This window comes from Haematobia irritans, chromosome 3 (assembly GCF_050003625.1).
Source record: "Haematobia irritans isolate KBUSLIRL chromosome 3, ASM5000362v1, whole genome shotgun sequence".
Classification (NCBI taxonomy): Eukaryota; Metazoa; Arthropoda; class Insecta; order Diptera; family Muscidae; genus Haematobia; species Haematobia irritans.
Window position 1 is genome coordinate 51,814,696 of NC_134399.1, and position 19,103 is coordinate 51,833,798.

At 34.3% G+C, this 19,103-nt stretch overlaps 1 protein-coding gene across 1 annotated transcript in view; it reads right to left on the bottom strand.

Annotated features, from left to right (window-relative positions):
• The window catches only part of spri (Src homology 2 domain-containing protein sprint), a 996,502-nt gene extending 977,755 nt beyond the window's left edge, over positions 1-18,747 (bottom strand). Inside the window, exon 1 of the mRNA XM_075299532.1 lies at positions 18,482-18,747. Coding sequence (XP_075155647.1) covers positions 18,482-18,510 — 29 coding nt within the window. The 5' untranslated portion in view covers positions 18,511-18,747. The remainder of the gene's footprint in view (positions 1-18,481) is intronic.
• Between the last annotated feature and the right edge of the window lie 356 nt (positions 18,748-19,103).

The window sequence follows — 19,103 nt, forward strand, 5'->3', positions numbered from 1 at the left end:
TCGGCCGTTTTCCCTCAACCCAAGTAATTCGACTGTGGATGACAGTCTTTAGTAGAAGTTTCTACGCAATCCATGGTGGAGGGCCAGGCCGAACCTTATGTACCATGGGGTACATAAGGTTCCGTGAAAAAATAAAAAAATAAAAAGCATGTATATACGGCCGTAAGTTCGACCAGGCCGAATCTTATGTACCCTCCACCATAGATTGCGTAGAAACTACTACTAAAGACTATCATCCACAGCCGAATTACTTGGGTTGAGGAAAAACTTCCCGATGGTATCTTAAAACTTCTTAACGCCGTCTTCTAAATTGTAAGTTAGTCCATAAGGGGTATATATTTAATTCAGTTTGAGAAAATTTTCTACAGAAATAAAATTTTGACAAAATTTTCTATAGAATTAAAATGTTGATAAAATATCTACAGAAAAATTAGATTTTGACAAACGTTTCTATAGAAATAAAATTTTGATAACAATTTTGTCAAAATTTTCGATAGAAATAACATTTTGACAAAATGTTCTATAAAAATAAAATTTTGACAAAATTTTCTATAGAAATAAATTTTTGACAAAATTTTCTATAGAAATAAATTTTTGACAAAATTTTCTATAGTTAAAAAATTTTGACAAAATTTCCTGTAGAAATAAAATTTTGAAATATTATATTTGGCTCGAGTGGAAATCATGACTATGAACCGATATGGACCACTTTTGGCATGGTTGTTAGCGGCCATATACTAGCGCAATGTACCAAATTTCAACCGAATCGGATGAATTTTGCTTCTCCAAAAGGCTCCGGAGGACAAATCTGGGTACCGTTTTATATGGGGGCTATATATAATTATAGACCGATACGGACCAATTTTTGCATGGTTGTTAGAGACCATATATTAACACCATGTACCAAATTTCAGCCGGATTGGATGAAGTTTCCTCCATGGTTGTTTTGCATGGTTGTTAGAGACCATATACTAACACCATGTACCAATTTTCAGCCTGATTGGATGAAGTTTGCTTCTCCAAGAGGCTCCTGGAGTCAAATCTGCGGATCGGTTTAAATGGGGGTCATATATAATTATGGACCAATTTTTACACCATATACTAGCACCATGTACCAAATCTGGGGATCGGTTTATACTAGAGGTGTGCACGTGAGTAATATTTTACGCTCACGCACACTCACGACGGAAAAATCTTACGCACACTCACGCACGATATTGTTTGGTAGGACTCACGCTCAAGCACACTCACTCACGAAAATGTCGTAACTCACGAAAAATACCGTGACTCACGAAAAATATCGTGACTCACGAAAAATGTCGTGACTCACGAACAATTTTTTGAGAAATTTACCATAGCGACATGTCTGAATACATGATCATTATTAAAATCGAGAGCGTTATTACACTCTTAACATCCCAAGTGTCACTAAAATTGTAAATGAATTTAACTCTTAAGTGTTTTATGTTGGTAAACGGGATTATTTTCGTAAGCGTAAATCTTTACTCACGCACACTCACGAAGATAATATTTTCGCGAGTCACACTCCCGCACGACATTTTGGTTTGTTAATCATGCTCGCGCACACTCACGCCGTTGCCATGAGCGTGACTCACGGGTGAATCATGAAAATTTTCGTGAGTCACGACAATTTTGTGTCACGTGCACACCTCTCGTTTATACACACAAGAAATTATCACAAAATTTTTTTCAATTAAACACTTAATTGAATTTGGAAACGGATTCAATTAATATGTTAATTGATTCAATTAATTATTTAATCAAATCCGAATAAAAACCAATTAAAAAAATGATTGCTATTTGTTACGTTTCCAATTAAAATATAAATTGATTCAATCAATTTGTTAATCAATTCGGAAACAATTTTCAATTACAATCGTGATTGAAAATTTTTCCGTTTCCAATTACACATGTGATTGATGGTTAGCTTAGGTTAGGTGGCAGCCCGATGTATTAGGCTCACTTAGACTATTCAGTCCATTGTGATACCACATTGCTGAACTTCTCTCTTATCACTGAGTGCTACCCGATTCCATGTTATGCGTTCCACATTGCAGTGAAACCACTCAGAAATGTTACCAGCATTACTGAGGTGGGATAATCCACCGCTGAAAAACTTTTTTGGTGTTCGGTCGAAGCAGGAATGCAATGCGGGCATGCTAACCATTGCACCACTGTGGCTCCCATGTTCAACAATGTATAATGGAGAGTAGAGATGAGACAAACGGTTATTTATGAAGAACAGTGATCACTGCGTGAGTGATTCCAAAATCACTGTTCTTTTAAATAGTGAACGCGATCACCGTTTACAAATCAACCAAAATTGAATTAATAGAAAACGTTTTATTATTGTTTCAACTTGTAGTTTTTTAAATTTTATTCATATTTTTATAATTAGAGTTCAAAAAAACCAACATTTTTGTTTTATTATCAGTTAAGCGCATTCGTCTTTCGCTGAGTACCAGCCCAGCTTTTGAAAATACCCTTTCACAGGGTACTGAAGATCCCAAAGCGCAAAGTTTTTGTTGAGCAATTAATGAATGATAGGGGTATTTGTACTTATTCTGTCGCCACCATTCCAATGTGTTCAATTTTCTAGGCACAATATCGTCTTCCAAGTATCTTTGTACTTCAATTATCGATTTGGATGTAGTGGTTCCTCTGGGCTTGTGTTTAGCTATATGGGAATCAAAATAATTCCATATTGATGGCTCGCCAGTTGTGACAACATCGAAATTATCAATGTGTTCTGATACACAGATTTGAGAACCATGTAAACTTGAAACAGCTGATATAATTTGTTGCTTTGTATGTTCCGCTTTGCTTTCATCAATAAATGCCATGGTTTTAAATATGGGGTCTAAAAATGTTGCCATTGCCAATGTGTTACTTCTCTCAACATTCCCTAGACGGGTTTTAAGGCCAGTATGAATTTTGGAAATAATCATTAAAACTTCTTCGGGATATCCAGCCTGTTCTATTTTAGAATACACATTGATTAAACCATTGGTCATTGGAATCACTAATGACCCAGAACAATACATTTCGCCGCTAAATCTGCTGTTGCTTCGTCGAAAGGTTTTAAAACGACACACATTTTCTTTATAATTACCCACTCCTGTTGAGAAATTGAAGGTAATTCTTTGTCAATCAAAGCCATGGTTGCTTTCACTGCATCCTCGAGATTCACAAACATTTGTATCATGTGTAAAGTAGAATTCCATCTTGTCGGAACATCTTGGATCAATTTCAATGGCTCTGTACCAACATTTCTTTGATAAGCAAAAAGTTTTTCATTCGATTTCGTGCTTCTTTTGAAATGAGCAAGGATTACTTTGATTTTCAATATAATATTTGCAATTAAATCATTTTTTAGCGCATCTTTGATAATAAGATTTAGGGTGTGCGCAAAACATCCAAAATGCTTCCAGTTTAATTTCACAGAGATAGCCTTCACAATATTTTCTGCGTTATCCGAAACAGCAAGCAAAATTTTACTTTGCATACCCCACTCGTTTATTATTTCAGATAACTCCTCCGCTAAGTTATCAGCTTTGTGCGACATAGAAAATGGTCTACATTCTAGTAAAACGGGTATTAATTCAAAATTATCATTGATGAAATGAGCTGTAACTGCAATATAGCTGACAGTGTTTCCCGATGTCCAACAATCTGTTGTTACGCAAAATTTCAGACCCTGTTCTGTTAATTCTTTCATCTTGTGGCGGCATTCTTCATACAATGCCGGAATAAAAGTTTTTGAAATGCTGTGTCTACTTGGTAATTTGTATGTTGGATTCAAAGCGAAAACAAAATTTCTAAAGCCTTTATCCTCGACTATTCTAAATGGCTGGTAATCGACAATGAAGAGCTGCATCAGCTTTGAATCAATTTGCTCAGAACATTTCTTCGCCAGCTTTTGCGATCCAATCAATGAAGTTACTTTTGGTTGACGCATAATTGGTGCTCCATTTTTGGCTAATTGTTCCTTGTTATCCGTGGAAGAAGTTTTACTAGGTTTGTTGACAACAGCTCCAATTGTTCCAACAGCTGATGTGCTCAGCGATAATGTTGACGTTACTATATTCAAATCATCGTCCAAAATATTTTGATATGTCTCCACCTGCATTGTAATTTAGACGTTAATATTTCAAATGCATTGTGTTTTGAGATATTTCAATACTTACATTTTTGCGAGCTGTTGTCAAAACTACTGTTGTGTGCTTTGAATTAATATGTTTCCTGAGGTTCGATGTTGTTGTTTTATACGATATTTTTGATTTGCACATTTTACATGTCGCGTAAACGTTGTCCACAGCATCAAAGAATTTCCAAATTTCACTTTTTTTCTGTTATTTTCACCAGACATACTTGCTTATTAGAATATTTTTCCAATATGTTTTTCGCACAATCACCATCACCATTAGAATTTTCCTATGAAATGATTGCATTCGCCACATTATGTCCTCAACGTATGTGTTAGAGTAGGATAGCTATAGTGCCTCTGTAACTGTAGTTCTTAATTTGAATTTGCTTAGTTATTTTTTATTGTGATCAATAGAAACAGAATAAATACACAAGGAGAAAGTGAAAACAGTGATGGTTCTTTACAAACACCGATATTCCGTAACTGATAGTTTGTAAAGCGCGTAACAGTCTCGAAAGTAACTGTTACTTTATGTACTTAGTCACTTTGGTTACTCGTTACTCACGAATCACAGTGAATAAATAACGGGTACAAAAATATCGCTAATCTCTAATTTGTATACCACGTCAATTTTTATTTGGGAACTTTTGGAGTCGCGCATTTTTCTGCTGCGTGGAATACTAAATAAAGGAAAAATTTCAATAAAGGTTATGGGCCCAGATTTCTCCAGTTCTTTAATATTGTTTTGGAGTATCTAGAGATTGGAAATCTGTGAAACAGAATCAAAATGGCTAATTCTATGGCTGGTATAGAGAAAATTAATGGTGAAAATTATGGTACGTAGTATATCCAGGTAAAAAGCTTATTGATAACGCTGGATTTATGGAATACAATTGAAACCGAATGTCCCGTGGATGTTGCTACAAGGGCAATTTGGACAAACAATGACAAAAAGACATTAGCGACGATAACTCTTTCAGTAAAGGCGAGCGAATTAATTCACATCAAGAATTGTGCAACTGCCAAAGAAGCGTGGGATATTCTTAATTCGTTATACAAGGCAGACACAGCATCTAGAAAGGTAAAGCTATTCAAAAAAATTGGTTCGGTTCAAGTTCAGGCATGGTGAGAAATTTTCAGTGCAAATAAATGAGTTTTGTTTCACTATTGATGAGCTTAGGGAGATTGGTATTACATTAAATGATGATCTATTGACCGTTCTGCTGCTCTGCAGTCTTCCAGATGAAATGGAAGGTTTTGTAATTGCTATTGAAAGCAGAGACAAGCTGCCCACATACGATAATTTAATTTCCAAAATTTTGGAAGAAGAAAACTGGCAAGACAACAAAAATATACATAATGGAGAGAGCGTTTTCGCCGCAAACTTCAAGAAAGGTAAATCAAATCATTACAAGGATTCAAACCCTGGGAATAATAAAAAAATAGGATGGCAGTCAAGAAATAATTCCAATGAGAAAAACTCGTCTTTAGCAAATATGAAATGTTTCCGTTGTGGTAAACTGGGACACATAAGATCTCAGTGTAAGAATGGAGACGTTGAAAAGAAAAATAATGACTTTGCGTGTTCATTATTTGGTAATCGGTCAAATATTGCTACATCGTCGATTCTGGATAGTGGGGCAACATCGCATATGTGTCGGAATAAAGAGTTTTTCTTATCATTGACAGAATGAAGACAGCAAATTATATTGGCATCAGGGGAGAACATATTTGTTGAAGGAATTGGATATATAAAATTGCAGACTTTTACAACAACATTAGCATTGCGAAATGTATGGTATGTACCAAAACTTCATTCCAATTTCTTATCAATTACAAAGATTATCAATGCTGGTCATTCCGTGATTTTTAACGGAAATGGAGCTGAAATGAAAGGTGCGGATGGTTTTACAATTTTGAAAACAAAATTGATGGACGACATGTTTATTGCTGAATTAAAGATGTATGTGGTCCAGACTGTAAATGTGGCTAATAATAAAGCACTAACTCAAAAATGGCATAAGAGATTCAGTCACATAAATGTGAATGACATGGGCAAAAGGGAGCCACCGTGGTGCAATGGTTAGCATGCCCGCCTTGCATACACAAGGTAGTGGGTTCGATTCCTGCTACGACCGAACACCAAAAAGTTTTTCAGCGGTGGATTATCCCACCTCAGTAATGCTGGTGACATTTCTGAGGGTTTCAAAGCTTCTCTAAGTGGTTTCACTAGAATGTGGAACGCCGTTCGGACTCGGCTATAAAAAGGAGGTCCCTTGTCATTGAGCTTAACATGAAATCGGGCAGCACTCAGTGATAAGAGAGAAGTTCACCACTGTGGTATCACAATGGACTGAATGGTCTAAGTGAGCCTGATACATCGGGCTGCCACATAACCTAACCTAACCTAACCATGGGCAAATTAGCGTCGAAGAACGTGGTTTCTTGATTAGATTTGAAGGTTCCAGATAGTGTAGATTGTGTAACATGTGAAATGTGCAAAATTTCTGCAAAACCCTGTAAAGCTAAACGCAGTATACAATATACTCGAACTGTTGCATATGGACATATGCGGGCCTATGGATATTCGTTCGATTGGTGGGTCTTTTTACCATCATAGATGATTTTTCTCGCTTTACATCAGTATATTTCTTAAGAAAGAAATCTGAAGCTTTTGAAGTCTTTGAAAATTTTACTGCGACCGCGGAGAAGCAGACAGGCCGCCAGATAAAGGTTGTTCGGAGCGACAACGGCAAGGAATTTGTTAATGTGAAATTTCAAGAAAGTTATACTTCACCAGACAACTGTTTGTTATACTCCTCAACAAAATGGAGTAGCCGAAAGGGCGAATAGAACGCTAGTGGAAATGGCTAGGTGTATGTTGGAATCGCTTGGTTTACCACAAACTTTCTGGGGTGAGGCAATAAATACAGCCATTTATATAAGAAATAGAGCTCCGACCAAAGTTTTAGGTGAATGTACACCGTATGAGAAATGGAATGGAAGAAAACCATCTGTGTCCCATTTCAAAACATTTGGCTGAGATGCTATTGTGTTACGCAAGGGTCCCAAATCTAAGGGAAGAAAATTTATGCCGAAAGGAATAAAAATGAAGTTTGTTGGTTATTCTACTACAACAAAAGGATATCGAATTAAGAAAGATTCAAATTGCTAAGGATGTATTGTTTTATGAAGATTCCTTTGAAAATATATCTGATGAGTCAGATAAATCTGAATTATTTTGTACAGAAATTTTGAAGCAGTCAAATTTTTAAGAAAATCAAGAGAGTAATAACGCTCAAGTAGTAGCATTTCCATCTGATTTACCTTCTTCTAATGATGTTTCAATGGAAGAAAATGTAAATTCTACAGCCCGTGTGGAAGTAGATGATGGTTCCGAATGATGAATCGGTCGTGGTTAATACTAAGAGGAAACGTAAATATAAAATACAAAAATCTGACCGAGTTCTGAGACCAAGATTAGTCGAAAATGTGGAAATGTTGAACTCAATAATAGAGAATCCCCAAACTATTGCAGAAGCTCTGAATTCCGAGAATTCCAGCAAATGGAATGAGGCAATGGTAAAGGAATACGAATCTTTGATCAAAAACCAAACTGGGACTCTCGTGGATCGGCCTAAAGGAAAGAATGTGATTGGGTGCAAATGGGTATTTGCATTGAAACGCAATCCAGATGGTTCTGTTGAAAAGTACATGGCCAGGCTTGTGGTGCATGTGTACTCTCAGAAGTATAACGTGGATTACAAAGAAACTTTTGCTCCCGTTGTTAGACATTCTGTGATAATATTATTCTTATCTTTAGCAGCTGAACACAGATTTTTGGTTAATCACATCGATATAGCAGCGGCATATTTAAATGGAGATTTGCATGAAGAAGTATACATGCTGCAGCCTCCTAATATGAAAATAATACAAACCAGATATGTAAACTAAAAAAATCCTTATATGGTTTGAAACAAGCAGGTCGAGAGTGGAATGAAAAGGTCAATGATATTTTGTTGAAGATAAATTTCAAAAGATGCAAATCAGATACATGCGTGTATGTCAAAAGAGAAGAAAGTAAGGTTAGCTTGATCGCGTTGTATGTCGACGATATGTTAATAGCATGTTCATCCGAGAGGGAAATGAATGAAATCGTGACGAATTTGAACAAGTATGTCGAGGCTATTGATCCTGAAATTTCATTAAGGCATGGAAGTTGAATGCGATGGTCTTAAAGGTGATATAGCAATTCACCAGAATAAATACTGCAACGAGATACTGAAACGTTGGGGAATGGAAGAGTGTAATCCAGCAAGTACTGCATGGCCTAGTGGTGCAGTTTTGGTAAAATGTGATAATAAATGCGAATATTTAGACTCCCATACATACCAAAGTCTGACCGGTGCCTTAATGTATTTGGCAATAATTTCAAGACCTGATATTATGCATGTTGTTTCAAGACTATGTCAATTTAATTCTCATCCACACAAGGAGCATTTCCAAGTAGCAAAACATGTCCTAAGATATTTAAAAAAATATCCAGATGGAAGAATAACATTTAAAGCAAATTTTGGATATCTAAATTGCTTTGCAGACGCTGATTGGGGATCTGACTTGAATTTCAAAAGATGCAAATCAGATACATGCGTGTATGTCAAAAGAGAAGAAAGTAAGGTTAGCTTGATCGCGTTGTATGTCGACGATATGTTAATAGCATGTTCATCCGAGAGGAAAATGAATGAAATCGTGACGAATTTGAACAAGTATGTCGAGGCTATTGATCCTGAAATTTCATTAAGGCATGGAAGTTGAATGCGATGGTCTTAAAGGTGATATAGCAATTCACCAGAATAAATACTGCAACGAGATACTGAAACGTTGGGGAATGGAAGAGTGTAATCCAGCAAGTACTGCATGGCCTAGTGGTGCAGTTTTGGTAAAATGTGATAATAAATGCGAATATTTAGACTCCCATACATACCAAAGTCTGACCGGTGCCTTAATGTATTTGGCAATAATTTCAAGACCTGATATTATGCATGTTGTTTCAAGACTATGTCAATTTAATTCTCATCCACACAAGGAGCATTTCCAAGTAGCAAAACATGTCCTAAGATATTTAAAAAAATATCCAGATGGAAGAATAACATTTAAAGCAAATTTTGGATATCTAAATTGCTTTGCAGACGCTGATACGTGAAAAATATGATGACCAAATTGATATCAAATATATTTCTACTAACGAAAACGCAGCTGATATGTATTCACTAAAGTATTGGGCAAGCAACCACATTTCCAGAATTGTAAACTTTTAAATATTGCTATGTAGTTTTTGTTGTTTGAAAGCATTTGACTTGAGGGGGCGATTGTTGTAATTTAGTACTCTTCAATTCAAATACTTTGTTACTTTGTTAATTTTTTAGTCATAGCAATCTTTGTATTTTTGGTTGTAAAATGTTTTTCTGTATTTGAAGTTTTTAAATTATTTTTTTCATTCTCTTGTTTTTGTGTTACCAATAAACGTTCATATATTTAATTTGTACACCACGTCAATTTTTATTTGGGAACTTTTGGAGTCACGCATGGCTGAACAAGAAGGTTAAATCATGGGCCCATATGATTACAATTTTTTTATTTCGACAAAATTTTAAGATGTCAAAATCATATGTTTATGGTGATTGCAGCTCTTCAAATGACACTGCATAGCAAATGCATCTCAAACAAACTCGCGCATTCATAGCTGGAGAATTGTTCAAAGATGACTTGAGTATCTTGATAACATATTCCAGACCCAAAATACCACGCACATCAGTTTTTAAACTGCATCATAAACTTATATAAACTTTGTTAATAGATGGCGAAGATCCATTTGACTGACTTCCATTCTTAACTTTGGTGGGTATTATAGTCTTATTTGTCTCATATCGGCGTTCCTTGGATGAATTATCCACTTCACAATCACTCATAGGTGACGCAATTAAATTTGAACCTTTATTTTTCTTTGGATTTTAATTATTTTTTCAGGACAATTGAAAGAATAAATAATTGCCACTTTTACCAATGCCATACGATTCTTTTATCAGCTGATTTTGACTTCTTAAAATTGTAAACAACATATTGAAATTTGTTGTTTTTGTTATCGTGATTCAACCTCCTTATTCAACCATGGAGTCACGCATTTTTCTGCTGCGTGGAATACTAAATAAAGGAAAAAATGTCTACAGTTATTTTAGCCTATCTCATTTTTGCCAGCTAATTTATGGTGATTTCGATTGGTAAAAAATATGTTGCATATTTTACACCTTACCCCCATAAATCGAAAATTTTTGTTCGATTGGAAAATTCAGTGCAGCCTACCCAAAATGTGCACGTTCGATTGACGGGGTGTTAGCCATCGCAAGAGCAAAAGTGTAACCCATTTTACACCGTAGCTGGTCTGCGGTGCAGATGTTTACATTTTCAATCAGATGTTGACGACGCTTTTATTCTTCGACCTAAATAATAGCGTTGTTGCAAATACAAATGAAAGTGCGTGACGCGTGTATTGTGGTTGCTTTCGATACTAAATATTTTTAATATAATAGCAAAATGCAAAAAGCAAATGCGTTTTTTTGGCCAACACCATTGTAGATGCGCTATTGGAGAGTAGTTCTTCTGACGACGATGAAGAAGTTACAACATCATTGCTTGTACGAAATAACCAACGGCGAGTTAAAAACTATGTTGACTTGTAGCTTCATCATTATCCATTATAAAATAGTTGGAGGTTATCTTTTCTTTAATGCTTAATTCCAATAATAGTTGTTAAAAATAATCGAAATATTTCCGCCAAATTTCTTTTGTTTTGATTTTATATCAGTGTTGCACCTTTTTTGTTCGTAAACGGTGTGGTTTTTGCAAGGGGTTTCGGCAACACTGTGGTAACACCATAAAATGTTGTACCATTTGTATTCAACACTTTCTTCCCCAAACGAAATCACCATTACCCAGCAAAAAAAGCGTCGCCAAAACAGTAATGAAAAGGTTCTTTTTGGATCCGAAAGTGGTGCAAAATTGACGCAGAATTCAATGTTTTGGATGTAAATTAAAAAAAATTCTATGATATTTTGTCAAATAAATAATTTTTATAATTTTTAATGGATTCTAACGCTTGTTGGAAACGTTTGACATCAACTATTTTCAAAAATTCAAAATTTTTTCAGTTTCGATTTAGCATTTTTTCGACAAAATTTAAATGATTTGTACCATTTTATGAATTCTTACTCTGGTTTTAACCTATTTGAAACAAAAAAAGTTAAAATTACTCATTAAAAGTATGAAAAAACCAAGCTATAAAAAATTGAATTAAAAAAACTTACTTGGTAGTTAAAATAAAGAACATCATTGGGAGTGCATCTTCTGGAAGTGCCGTTAAAGTTGTGACTTTGGAAGAACTTCCATTTTTTTTGCTGGGTAGTTACTTCGTCTATTTATACACTTCACCACTACTGTGGTACAGGGTATAATAAGTTTGTGCATTTGTATGTAACGCCATGGAGGAAAAGTCTGAGACCCATCGACCGACCGTCTTAGAATTAAATTCTGTTCTATTAAATTAAGTTCTTACTTATTTAAAAACACACGTACATAAACCAACAAAAAAAAAGCGTCGCCATAAAAGTAATGAAAATGTTCTTTTTTGTCCGGAAGTGGTGCAAAATTGACGCAGAAGCGATGAATTTAACATGGGCTTGCATCACTTCTTTAGGTGTGATCCGAATTCAATATTTTTGATGTAAATTAAAAATTTCTGTAATATTTTGTCAAATAAAAAATTTTTATATTTAATTGGATCCGGAAGTCGCGCAAAATTGACACAGAAGCGATGAATTTAACATGGGTTTGTCATAGGACGGAAGTCCTCCATTTCAACAGCCGTTGCACTCAATTTGCATCACTTCTTTAGGTGTGATCGGAATTCAATATTTTTGATGTAAATTAAAATTTCTGTAATATTTTGTCAAATAAACAATTTTTATATTTAACCCTTTCGACCCCGAATTTTTATAGGTATCGCTAATTTTTTTTTTTACTTTTAATCATGTTGAAGTCATTTAAGAAGCGTCTAGCCAAAATTTCGGGTCGCCACGCTCATTCGTTTAGGCGGTAGAGAATGTTGCCTGTGGGCAACTTTGGGCAATTGTGACTACAAACTATTTTGTTTTGTAATGATAGACGTATTACGTTTTATTGGATTTTTGTTAAGTTTTTTGTTATTTTACAGTAAATATATACTTAGATGCGCGCTTGAGTGGAATTTCAATCACGCTCAAACACATTCACGAAGAAATATTTGTACTCACGCATGCCATGTAAGTAGGAATTCACGGTTACGAAATGAAAAGTCATACTCGCACACGCTCACACATGAACAAAATTTTCGTAATTCACGACAAATCTCGTAAGTCACGAATATTTTCGGAACACGACAATTTTCCTGGCTCAATAAAATTCTGGTAATTAACGAAATTTCTCGTGACTCACGCTATTGAAATCTTAAGCGTGATTAAATATGTAAAGGTGATTAAAATCGGTGAGCTTGAATTTAATCGTGAACGTGAATTTGTTCGTGATTGTGACTTTTGTGTCTGTTTTACCGTGAGTGCGAATTTTATCGTGAATATGAATTTTATTGTTAACGAGAATTTTATCTTGAGCGTGAGTTGGATCGTGAGCGTGGGTTGGATCGTGAAAGTAAATTTTTATCGGGAGCGTGATTTCGGAGAAAGTTTACTTACTCACAATCACGAACACAATTTGATTTTTACTCACGCTCACGCGCCACACATTTTTCTTTAATCCCGTTCACGCACATTCACGAGGTTTCGTTTAAATTTCATTCACAGCTTCGCATGAATCACGCGTGACTCACGAAAATGTTTGTTTTTTTTTTTTTTTTTTGTTTTTAACCCATGTCAATTTAACTGGCGGTGTAAAAAACCAAAGTATTATAAAGCGTCAATATTCGAGCTAATCCACTAGTATGTTGCCAAGAAGTGGCTTCCTCCCTTTTTACGATTCCTTCCAAATTCCCCACTGCACTGCAGATATGTTTTCCACATCATCGCCGCATTTCTCATCAATGGGACATCCCAATTGAAGTTCAAAATTTTTTCAAAATCATTGTTTTTCAAACCTTTTTTCTCCAGGTCTTATGTTCAAAAAAATATGTAATTTTACTACCACAATTACCCAAAGTTGCCCACAGGCAACTTTTCAATTTTAAAAATTTCTCATCTGTTGTTTTTTTGCAATTCTAAGATTTGACTTCCAGAAATATTTTATTTGACATTTACTACAATAGATTTAATAAAAACTTTCAACATTTTAGTTGTAATTTTTGAAAAAAGTCACATGTATAAAAACCTATTTTTAAATTCGCAAATATTTTTTTCTTGAGGTACGTGCGTATTAATGAATTTTTTTTTGCTAATTGACAACCAAATTATCTGATTTTTCATTCAACTTGAAGAAAACACTTGTAGCTTTCGATACCGTTACAGTTTTATGAACAAAAACAACGCTGACAGTGAGTCTCAAAACACAAAAAGTTGCCCACAGGCAACTTTAGGGTCGAAAGGGTTAATTGGATCCGGCAGTGGCGCAAAATTGACACAGAAGCGATGAATTTGACATGGGCTTGTCATAGGACGGAAGTCCTCCATTTCAACAGTCGTTGCACTCAATTTGCATCACTTCTTTAGGTGTGATCCGAACTCAATATTTTTGATGTAAATTAAAATTTTTTGTTATTTTTGTCATATAAATAATTTTTATATTTTTTATAATATTTTCATAAATTCATAAGTTTTTCAGATAAATAAATAAATAATTTGAACCATTTTATGAATTCGTACTCTCTTTAATCTATTTGAAACAAAAAAGTTGGCATTACTACTAGTTAGTCACAACTGTAAAAGATACTAGTTGTAGCATTAAAATAGGTACGTAATACAATATTTGAGCTTAAATAAAAAAAAAAAAAAAAAAACAATCAATTGTTAATCGAACTAAAACCACTAAGCCAAATCAGAAAGTAATTGAAAATAGTAACCTTTTTAATTTTGCAAACAACATCAAATGAATTTGGCAATGAAATTAATTAATTTTTTAATCAAGTATTTTTTTATGCCCAATTAAAACTGTGATTATACTATCATTTTCGTGATTGAAGACATTTGAATTAAAAAATTAATTGGATCAATTAATTTTGTGATTGAATCAGTTTTTTTTGTGTACTACGTTTTTTACAAGTATATGACGTTATAACTTTTTGACAGTATAAAATCAAAAAAATTGCTACCCGATTCTTATACTGTTTTCAATGATTTGAATAAAAAAATAAAATTATTACTTAAAACAAGTAAGTAAAATCTAAAGGCAGGCGGGGCCGACTATAGTATACCCTTCACCACTCTGTAGACCAGCATCTCAACTACTTCAAATTTGCTGGGACTATATAAAGTTTTTCATATGTGAAGTATGATGCGAGAGAAATTTTAATGCAATTCTACAAAAGAGCATTTATGATTTATCAGCCCTTGGAGCCCTTTTTAAAACTCAACCGTTCTGTAGCGAGTCTGGCATTACAGTGTGTAGAATATGACTAAGATATGGGGAAATCATGATGATCATCATGATAGAATTTTCTGTAAAATATGGCAATTTTGGCCATATTTGTATAAACCGGAAAAATAAATACATGGAAGCTTTATCTAAATCTGAACCAAATTAGATTAAACTTGACACACTTAAATATCATATTAATTATATTCTCTGTGGAAACTATCCAGTCAATTGGAGGAAATTCCCATTGAAAATTGGTATTAAATATGAAACAGTCTACCATATTTCCCAAACTCTGGTGTACATACATATGGGAGCTATATATAATCTGATTCGATTTTGACTAAATTTAATATGCATAGTAAGAATAATAATTCTGCAATCTCTGCAAAATTTCACGTAAATGGGAGTATAACTTTGGCCTCCATGTAAATCGGACGAAAGATATATATGTGAGCTATATCTAAATTTGAACCGATTTTAACCAAATTTGGCACACATAACGCTATCATTAAACGTACCCCTTGTGCAAAATTTGAAACAACTCGAGGCAAAACTCTGGCTTGTGAGCTAATATAAGTGCAAATCGGGCGAATGATATATATGGGAGCTATATCCAAATCTGAATCGATTTCAACCAAATTTGGTACACTTACTGATACTATTGAACATACTCCTTCTGCAAAATTTGAAGCAAGTCAGGGCAAAATTCTGGCTTTGGAGGCCGTATTAGTCCAAATCGGACGAAAGTTATATATGGGAGCTATATCTAAATTTGAACCGATTTTAACCAAATTTGACACACATAACAACACCAGTAAACGTACCCCTTGTGAAAAATTTGAAGCAAATCACTGGCTTTTGAGGCCATATAAGTGCAAATCGGACGAATTATATATATGGGAGCTATATCTAAATCTGAACCGATTTAGCTAATATTTTGCAAGTTTTCCGAAGCTCATAAAATATTCGGATGTACGGAATTTGAAGAACATCGGTTGATAAACACGCCAATTATAACCAGATCGGGGATAAATATGAATGGCAGCTATTTCTAAATCCGAACCGATTTTTTCCAAAATCAATAGCGATTGTCTTTGTCCCAAAAAACGACCCTATGCCAAATTTGAGAACGATCGGACTTAAACTGCTACCTGTACTTTGCACACAAAAATACGTGAACAGACAGACAGACGGGCATCGTTAAATCGACTCAGAATTTAATTCTAAGACGATCGGTATAATAAACGATGGTTTACGGTTTTTATTTGTAGAATTACAGAGGTACATTTTCCATCTTATCTTGATTTCCCTCCATATTTGACTCCTTGACCATTGATTCTGATCTAATCTATTTCCTCCCGAGCATCTACCAACTAGATGCTTAAAAGATTTAAAAAATTGCCGCTTCTGAGAATTCTACCGTTTTAATTTGAAATCGTCTTGTTTCGACACGAAATTAATATTTTAATAGAAAACACATTTGTAAAATAATTCAAATGATATTTGGTTGTGAAAACCATCCATAAGTGCTGATAACTAAGTGATAGTTTCGATAATTAATTACGGCAGGTCGTGTCGTCCGAATTCAGGTAAACATTTTCAAAATAGAGACATTTAGTTCCTACAACTGTATGTCTTCGAGCACAAACGTAAATCCATTGAAATAGATGAAACACTGTAGTAAAGACCCACGTATGATTGTAAATATATTGAGACAATTGATATTTAATTATAAATGTAGAATTTTCATTACTTCAACCGATTTCCAAACAATCTCTTCTCTGTGTGTATTTACAATTTTTGATACTTAGCAGTGGCTAGTTTACGAGGATATTGGTTAGATCTCGCCAAGATATGTGGTCAATTGTGGGTTGTGATGTATTATTTGGCCTAGTCGGGCGATATTTCCACAAGTCGGAGCTTTATTTAAAACTCGGACATGGATAGAATAGTAAATCTTCATTCTCTGAAAAATTCACGTAAACGGGAGAATAACTTTGGCCTATGTGGTCATATGAGTGTTATTCGGGCGAAAAATATATATACACCCTCAAAAAAAAAAAATCGCTTCTGTAACATATACCCCAAACACATTTTGCTTCAAGCAATATATTTTCAAGATTGGTCCAAACAAATTATTGTTTGTATTGTTTAAACATATTATGTTTCACCTTAGACATACACTGTTGCAGCATACTGTCTAGGTCTCTCTTTCTAAACACATATATATTTATAGGCTATTTCTAAATTAATATATGTTTGCCTCCAAGCATATAATATTTACAAACATTTTATGTCCCAAACATGTTATGCTAGTTTATGAACATCGTATGCTTGCACTTAAATATATTGTGTTAAAAAATTTGAGCTCAGAACATATAATTTTTACACCCAAACCGATGAAAACACTTTTCGTCCGTTTGGGAGCAATATCTAAATCTGATTGGCACACTAATTATACTATTATACAGTAGAGGTGGAGAACTATCGATAGTCGGCGCCATCGATAGTCGACGATAGTAATTTCACAACCATCGATAGTTGACGATAGTACTATCGATATTCGACGATAGTATCGTCCACAATAATATACATATTTGGTTCGTATTTAAAATTTGTTTAATATTTTAATATGAATATTTTACGATATTAATGTTATTTGATCCAAAAGGTTTGGTTTAAAAATAAAATAATGTTAACATTTTTCGCCTCTCGAAAACAATTTGTCCCGCTTTGTTGCAGGGATGGTTGTGTCGTACAAAACGGCTCTTTTAAAGTAAGAAGCTACTGAATGTATTGACGATCGACAACTTCTGCTTGTCGGTGCAATATTGGCAGTATCCACCGAAATAGCTGGAATCAGAGGCTAGAATTTCCAAGCCAGAATGGTATCTTTTTAGATGGTCGTGAAAATTCGATGTGTTTCTGCTCGTTTTATACTCCTTTCCGCAATTAAGGCACTTTGTTTGTCCTCTGACCTTTTAAAATATTTCCATACTTGAAAGATTTTATTTTTCTTTTTTCCTTCGGTATCCAAATCTTTCTCTGAGTCTGTGCTGTTGTAATCACATGCCTGACATGGTCGACTCACTGACTGTCATGGAGCTCCGAAGTTTATCTGAAATTCAACACATAGTCAAAACTCAGAACTACTTTAAAAGTAAATATTACACCTCTTTGGAGAAAGCGATTCATTCGTTTTAATGCTGCAGCAGACGTCAAAAAAAAGGAAAATATTTGGTGATGTGAAAGCCAAACTATCGACTAATTATCGATAGTACTATCGAAAATGTCTGGCTGCTATCGATAGTACCCAACAATCGATAGTGCCGATAGTGCTATCGATAGTTCTCCACCTCTATTATACAGTATGTCAAGATAGTGTTTTGACTATAGGATACAAATTATGTTTTGTTCCATAATTATATACAATGAAATTTTAAAAAATATTTTATTATGTATTTTGCAAAGTATACATACATACACAGCATTGTTGCAAAAATATAAACGTAATCGTTGTGCAAATTTGAAGCAAATCAGGGCAAAACTCTGGCTTTTGATGCCACAAAGTGTTTTGGATAGCTTACATATGCGTACAGGATCTCGTTGACCAGTGTGATCTTAAATCACAATGAATTTCATGGTCGGATTGTGATCTGTAACTTAAATAAATTGTATGGTTCTAATTCTTTGTTCACTTACCAAATAGACTGCGTAGAACATAAATGCATTCAATGATTCACGTAATCCATGTAATCCATTTCATAAGCAGTTATAATGCAAATTCTAATCTGAATTATTTTGTTTGTACTGTTCTCCACTTCGAAGAGCATAACTGGCAGAAAATACCCAAATCATTCTTTGAGCTGTAATGTGGTATCGTTCTATTCAGTGGTGATAAGGGCATATGACTAAATAGGGAATACACCGGAATTCTTAAATTGTGATGGATGAGGACGATGCACTTGTTAACTCAATTAAATGTTATTGTTGTTGTTGGATTTAAATTCACTTAAGAAGAGAAATAAAAAATTATTACTCAAAAGACAGTCATAAATGCACTGGTGAATATGGTAAATAGTATTTGTGGACAATTATGCTATAGAAGATTTAAGTCTATTAAAATTTGATGCGTCATAGTATATGTTATCTATGTAGATCATATAACACACACAATGACTACAGAACAACAACAATAACACTGTGACGAAAAAGTAAACTTGTTGTCTTTTATGAGCCTCTAAAGTTTTGTCGCCAAATTCAAAATCGGTGATAAAAGTGGTAATGTTAACGACATTTTTGCGACTTATTATATTCAGCACTT